The following is a 7,065-nucleotide window of genomic DNA, read 5'->3' on the forward strand; positions in this document are numbered from 1 at the left end:
AGGAGGCCTGAACGCTTCCGCTGATGCTTCCGCGTCAGCGCACAGACATCAGATAAATACACAGTCTAAGACACTAAAGTGAAAACAGCTGTGGCCGCCTTCTAATTAGCAGAGCCAATAGTCTATAGCAGGGCAATTCCTCAAATCGAAACTATAGTTCGCACTTAAACACAGGAAGGGAGCAATTAAATTACACACGCTCCTTCTTTGCCGAGGACAATTATTATAATTACCAGAAAGTGCAATCAAAAATACAAACGCAAACAAAAATGTAACGTAGAAATAGGCAGAAAACGAAATATTCCTTCCTAGCAGAAAGTAATAATTCAAACAGCAGATCTGTAAACAAGTATTACGCAAAACACTCGCGTGCAGCCGTCTGTCTCTTCTGTTGACTAATCGACTAATCATTTGTCCCCACTGGATGCAACAAATGCCTCGTTTGTAATGGGTTTTAATGTTGTCTCGTCACTCCGGCCAGGACACGGCATCAACAGTGTGTGAGGGGCGTAACATTTCCGTCTCACGCTTGAGGTATTCGGCCAATCACAACGCACTGGATAGCTGGCCAATCACAGCACACCTCGCTTTTTCAGACCGATGAGCTTTGTAAAAATCGACGCGTTTCAGAAAGGCTGGGCATAGAGGAGAAACAATAATGTACAGTATGTGGAAAATAATGTGTTTTTTTTACTTTAAACCGCATAAACACATTTCATTGCACCAAATACACAAAATAATGTTCTTTTTAACAGCATCATATGACCCCTTTAAGAGAGAAATGTTGATATGATCAGAACTAATTGACTGGTTGTCCCCATTTTGATTTAATGACAGCCACATTCATGTTTTTCATAAGTGATTTGTCTTTTCAGACTAATGTGTAAAAAACGGCAGATGGCCGAAATGAAAATTTCACTCGCTGACAGTAGGTGGCGCTAAAGCAGAAAATCCCTGGTTACTCTGGTACACCGAGCGCTGCACAACTTTCTGTTTTTGACACCTTGTCACAGAGAAGCAGGGAAGTCAAACAGTATTTACAACTTTTCAAACAGCTGTTCAAATGTTAGTATTTCCATTGGTGTTACTCGCCAAACAACACTAAATACAACAGTACAGACAGAGACAAGAAAGATGCTTCCAGATTCTTCCTCTACAATTCACTGTCAGTTAGTGAAACAGTCTGTTCGTGAGCGTCACCAAGTCATAGTTTTATGTCACAGCAGCGTCTCCAGGCACATGACCTATTGATTGTCCATTTTTCTTCTCAAAGTGATGGAAAAGAGGTGAGAACACCTCTTCATAAAAGTCTGTTGCATTGATGGTATGCAAATGTTCATGTCTGTCTGAAAAGATGCATGAACATCCATTAGTCCATTTAAAATGTTTATCGCACCAGATTTTTACATTGAACATTCATTCGTCTTGGTGTGAACAAGACTTAAATCCCTTTTAAGATCAAATAATTTTCACTCAAAAAGTGCAGTGATGAATATTGTCCTTTTTAAAACTTGGGTTGCATGAGGATTTCTAACCCAATTATGCACCTTTATAAGTTCGAACATTAGAGTATGTCTACATAAATTCAAAAGCACGAGGAAAGTCATGTTTTCCATGATATGTCCCTTTTAATGTTATGGGTAGACAGATGTTCTGGATGGACGTCTGAGCTCTATGTTGTATCAAATACAACTGGAGGAATGGATGGCTTGTGCCTCAGTGGATCTTCGTCCCCCTGATCTCCAGACCCACCTTCTTCTCCCTGACCCCTGTCTCCAGCCCTAGGCATATTAGGCTCTCCGGGGCTTTCCTGCTCCTGGCCTTCTATCAGCTTTAATCCACCTAATGCTCATACTGGGTTCAGCTCTAATTTTTAAATTGTTCTTTTATAGTATTTCAACTTGTTACTCACCATGAAAAAAAGCCAAGGAAGCTGGCATGGCTTTAAGAAACTAACCAACCAACTTAAAGGGATAGTTCACCCAAAAATGAAAATTCTATCTTCAATTATTCACCCGCATGTTGTTCCAAACCCAAAAGACTTTTGTTCATTTTCAAAACACAAATGGAAGATATTTCTAATGCAATAAATAAAAAATAAAGCTGAACCATTTTTACTTGATGCTCAAGAACAAACCTCATTGGTTCTCACAGAAGCTCAAAACATACTTGATACTATCGCACAAGCACATTTGAGCTTCTTTTTACCATATTTTATGAGCTCTATGTGTGTTGATCAATATTTATATGTGAAAAAATTCTATCTTCAATTATTCACCCAATTGGAACAATTGTTCCAAACCCAAAAGACTTTTGTTCATTTTCAAAACACAAATGGAAGATATTTCTAATGCAATAAATAAAAAATAAAGCTGAACCATTTTTACTTGATGCTCAAGAACAAACCTCATTGGTTCTCACAGAAGCTCAAAACATACTTGATACTATCGCACAAGCACATTTGAGCTTCTTTTTACCATATTTTATGAGCTCTATGTGTGTTGATCAATATTTATATGTGAATAAAAGCCTATTCATTAGAATTTCTTTTATAGTGTTTTATGATTTTTTTTTAATCATGAAGGTTTGCTGGAATAAGCTTTCATTGGTGGAACAGGAAATCTCTCCGGTTTCCCTAATAATATATTAATTTGTGTTTCAAATATGAACAAAAGTCTTTTGGGTTTGAAACGACAACAGTAATTGATTTTTGGGTGAACTATCCCTTTAATAGCGGAGTTATCTTTGTACTGACAGCCTGATCTTACCACATGAGCAGCCAGATTTCACAATACAAGACAAACATAATAAACACATGACCAGTGGCCATTCATAGACACTTGAAGGTCTGCTTAAGAAACCCTTGCATACGGTGGGTCTTTAAAATCTGGTTGGCATTTAATGATTGGCTTTGTTGGGCCCCAGGTGCCTCTTAGGTAATTACCATCTTCATCAGCATTTTGTTCTGAGGTTCCTGGAAGAGCCGTCAAGGAAACCTTAACATCAAGGTTTCTGCTGCCATGTGGCCAAACAGAGCATGGGTTATTTTTTGTGTTCTGCTTAGTGGAACAATAGCACAATCATTTGCTACCTCAGTCTCGCTTTGTCATCAATCGTTGATGAATGACATCAGTGAAGTGCGACACCCGTTAAGCGGTTTATGAGTTAAATAGGACCTCATTGCTGGTGGTGGCTTGGCTTTCCACATGATGCTCATTACAGGGTAAATGTGGAGAGTAATCTGTTAAAGATGTCTTCACTTTTTCTCTCTTTCCTTGGCTGGGAACAAGTTCCTGCCCATCCTTGGGCCCAAACCTCAGAGAGATGTGAAGCTGAAGGAGGCTGCTGCTGCCTGTGAGACGTGGCTGTTTTCCATAGTCTTCTAGTTTTTTTTAAATTTTTTGCCTGTCTCACTCCTACCCCCCCATTGTGGCTCTTTTGGAAATGAACGGAAAGGCAGACTTTCTCCCCCTCCTCTCGTTTTCTCTATTCTTTCTCTTTTACGAGGTAACTACAACAAGCCTCCTCAAGGCTTTTCCTTGGCCTGTCTCCAGGACGGTCGCTAAGTAAATCACTCTGTGGTAAGGAAGGAACGTTTAGAATTCAAGACCGTCCGAAGTGTTCCGTGTCCCACTTTGCTTTGACCCTTATCCGCATATCCTGGCTTATGCCTTCAGGTATTGAGAGTAAAAAGAAAAGAAAGAAAAATGGATATTGTATAAAGGGGAATGTTGCACAGGATGCTGATTAAAATGATTCAGTCGTATCTGTCAGCCATGTGTTCTTCTGCCCTCTTACAAATCCTCTTAGTTGCAAGATATACAGTTAAACATTTTTTTCCCTCCCAACCTTGGAGGGAAAAGAAACAGATTCACAATGCAGGCCTGTACCCCATTTAACCTCTTTTTACTGCTTAATTGAGACTCTCTCATTATACCCCACAAAAAAGTACCGGTGAGGCTAATTCAGCTTCATTCAAGCATAGAGTAATTATGCTGTTAAAAGAGCACCTTAAATAGACACTTCAAGTTTGTCTTTGTTTGGTGTTTTATCTGTCAGATCACTGTATTTTTTTTGTCTCCTGTTCCCAGAGTGGCGGGTCTCATGTTGTAATGTTTTATTTTTGAGAGTTTGGAGAACCCAGCTGGAGTTTAACTGACTTGTTTCTCCTCACCTCTCAGGTGGTCATGGCCCCTCACGAGCCGTCCGTGGTCTTTGTAGACAACTACATCAAGCTCCTTGCTGACAGCAATCCTGAGACGTTCCAAAAGATTCTAGATATGAAGGTGAGTCGGTTTTATTTGCATCAGGGGTTTGCATCATCATCATATTTCATGAGATCCCACCACCAGTAAATCAGGGATTCCACATAAAAGGAATTTTAAAATGGATAAAATTGTGTAATATGTACAGGTGCATCTCAATAAATTAGAATGTCATGGAAAAGTTCATTTATTTCAGTAATTCAACTCAAATTGTGGAACTCATGTATTAAATAAATTCAATGCACACAGACTGAAGTAGTTTAAGTCTTTGGTTCTTTTAATTGTGATGATTTTGGCTCACATTTAACAAAAACCCACCAATTCACTATCTCAACAAATTAGAATATGGTGACATGCCAATCAGCTAATCAACTCAAAACACCTGCAAAGGTTTCCTGAGCCTTGAAAATGGTCTCTCAGTTTGGTTCACTAGGCTACACAATCATGGGGAAGACTGCTGATCTGACAGTTGTCCAGAAGACAATCATTGACACCCCTCACAAGGAGGGTAAGCCACAAACATTCATTGCCAAAGAAGCTGGCTGTTCACAGAGTGCTGTATCCAAGCATGTTAACAGAAAGTTGAGTGGAAGGAAAAAGTGTGGAAGAAAAAGATACACAACCAACCGAGAGAACCGCAGCCGTATGAGGATTGTCAAGCAAAATCGATTCAAGAATTTGAGTGAACTTCACAAGGAATGGACTGAGGCTGGGATCAAGGCATCAAGAGCCACCACACAAAGACGTGTCAAGGAATTTGGCTACAATTGTCGTATTCCTCTTGTTAAGCCACTCCTAAACCACAGACAACGTCAGAGGCGTCTGACCGAAACCTGGGCTTCCATACCACCTCAGCAGTGCCACAAACTGATCACCTCCATGCCACACCGAATTGAGGCAGTAATTAAAGCAAAAGGAGCCCCTACCAAGTATTGAGTACATGTACAGTAAATGAACATACTTTCCAGAAGGCCAACAATTCACTAAAAATGTTTTTTTTATTGGTCTTATGAAGTATTCTAATTTGTTGAGATTGAATTGGTGGGTTTTTGTTAAATGTGAGCCAAAATCATCACAATTAAAAGAACCAAAGACTTAAACTACTTCAGTCTGTGTGCATTGAAATTATTTAATACACGAGTTTCACAATTTGAGTTGAATTACTGAAATAAATGAACTTTTCCACAACATTCTAATTTATTGAGATGCACCTGTATATATACATTGGGGGAAATAAGTATTCAACATGTCAACATTTTTTTTTTATTAAACACAGTTCCAATGCAACAATTCCCATTAAATTTTGACCAGATATTGCTATTAACACAAGAAATCTATGCAGAAAAAGAAATCATAATATTACAATCCATAAAAAAGTTGTTTAATAAAGTGGAATGACAGGAAAAAAAGTATTGAACGCTAAAAAAAAGTAGTATGGAAAGACCAGGCAAGGCAAGACAGCAGCTGATTTCACTAAGTAGTTCTTCCTCTCACCAGTGCAAATTAGAATCAGCTGGGTTAGTGCACGTTGATAGGTTAGAAAAAGGCTTACCCACCTCTGAATGCAAGTATACAAACATCTCATGATGGGTAGAGGCAAAGAGCTCTCCCAAACCTTTGCAATAAGATTGTTGTGGTACATAACAACGGTACTGGTTACCAGGGTTGGGGAGTAACGGAATGCATGTAACGGCGTTACGTAATCAGGATACAAAAGTCTAGTAACTGTAATCCGTTACAGTTACATCAAAAAACAAAGTATTCAGATTACAGTTATATTTTGTAAAAAGTGGGAATACTATCAGGATTACATTTGCTTGATTTAAAATTAAATAAATGAGTATTTTGACATAACGCTATATATTTAGCGCTGCATAGTTCCTGGTTCTGTTGACTCACGTGAGCCGCCTGCTGGTGCGTGCGCAAATAACACCCGTCTACAATTATTCTCCTCAAACGCGGGATGAGACGCTGCTACAGTAAATGAATTATGATGCTTCCTGCTGTGAAAAACTGAAATTTCACAGTTATTTTGTTTTCAAAGAGGATAAAGGTAATAACAAAGTTGTACAGAGTAAGCTATGCATGAAGACTCTTGCTTTAACAAAGACTACTCAACCAACTTGAGCATTTGCAGGTACGAGTCCGACTAGCATGGAAATCATCATGTTAGCTCAAATTTGCTGTAGTGTTTGTTAGGTATTTAAAATTACATGGTGTGCATGACTGCAGTTGTAAGTTTTCTAGCGGAAAATTAGCCTGAAAATGTAGAAATTAACATGAGTGTCCCCACACCCCGGATCAGTCAATTAAATAAAGAACGATCATAGCATTTCACATGCATTTCAACATGTAGGCTTATTTTAAAATAGACTAATATGTATATGGTGTAAATTTTTTAATGTTGTGTATAAACTACATTTATTTTTACTTGTACAAACTGTAATACGAAACTGTATAGCCACTAGATGTCTGCATAGCCTTTTATATGAATATACGGCCTGTAATATCTAGATGGTGAAACAAGACACGATTTTTAAATTTCAAATAGTTTTTACTACAGTTTTTATTAGTTTTAATTTTAAAGTCATAGTTAAATAAAAATACTTAGATATTGCTTTTTTGACTTATTTACATATGTAACTTGAAGTAATCCAGAAAAGTAATCCTCCCAACCCTGCTGGTTACCGATGGATTTCACAACTACTAAATGTACATCACTCCACCATCAGTCGGCTATGCACATAAATGATTTAAAAGATCTTTGAAATTCATTGATCAAAAGTGTCTACCTCTTTCC

General features: G+C 38.2%; 1 protein-coding gene across 1 annotated transcript in view; it reads left to right on the forward strand.

Annotated features, from left to right (window-relative positions):
- Positions 1-4,355, forward strand: part of LOC107690463 (vacuolar protein sorting-associated protein 53 homolog) — a 30,504-nt gene extending 26,149 nt beyond the window's left edge. The window contains exon 21 of the mRNA XM_016488820.1: positions 4,182-4,355. Coding sequence (XP_016344306.1) covers positions 4,182-4,355 — 174 coding nt within the window. The remainder of the gene's footprint in view (positions 1-4,181) is intronic.
- Positions 4,356-7,065: the final 2,710 nt, after the last annotated feature.

This window comes from Sinocyclocheilus anshuiensis, unplaced genomic scaffold (genome assembly GCF_001515605.1).
Source record: "Sinocyclocheilus anshuiensis isolate Anshui unplaced genomic scaffold, SAMN03320099.WGS_v1.1 scaffold1455, whole genome shotgun sequence".
NCBI classification, from domain to species: domain Eukaryota; kingdom Metazoa; phylum Chordata; class Actinopteri; order Cypriniformes; family Cyprinidae; genus Sinocyclocheilus; species Sinocyclocheilus anshuiensis.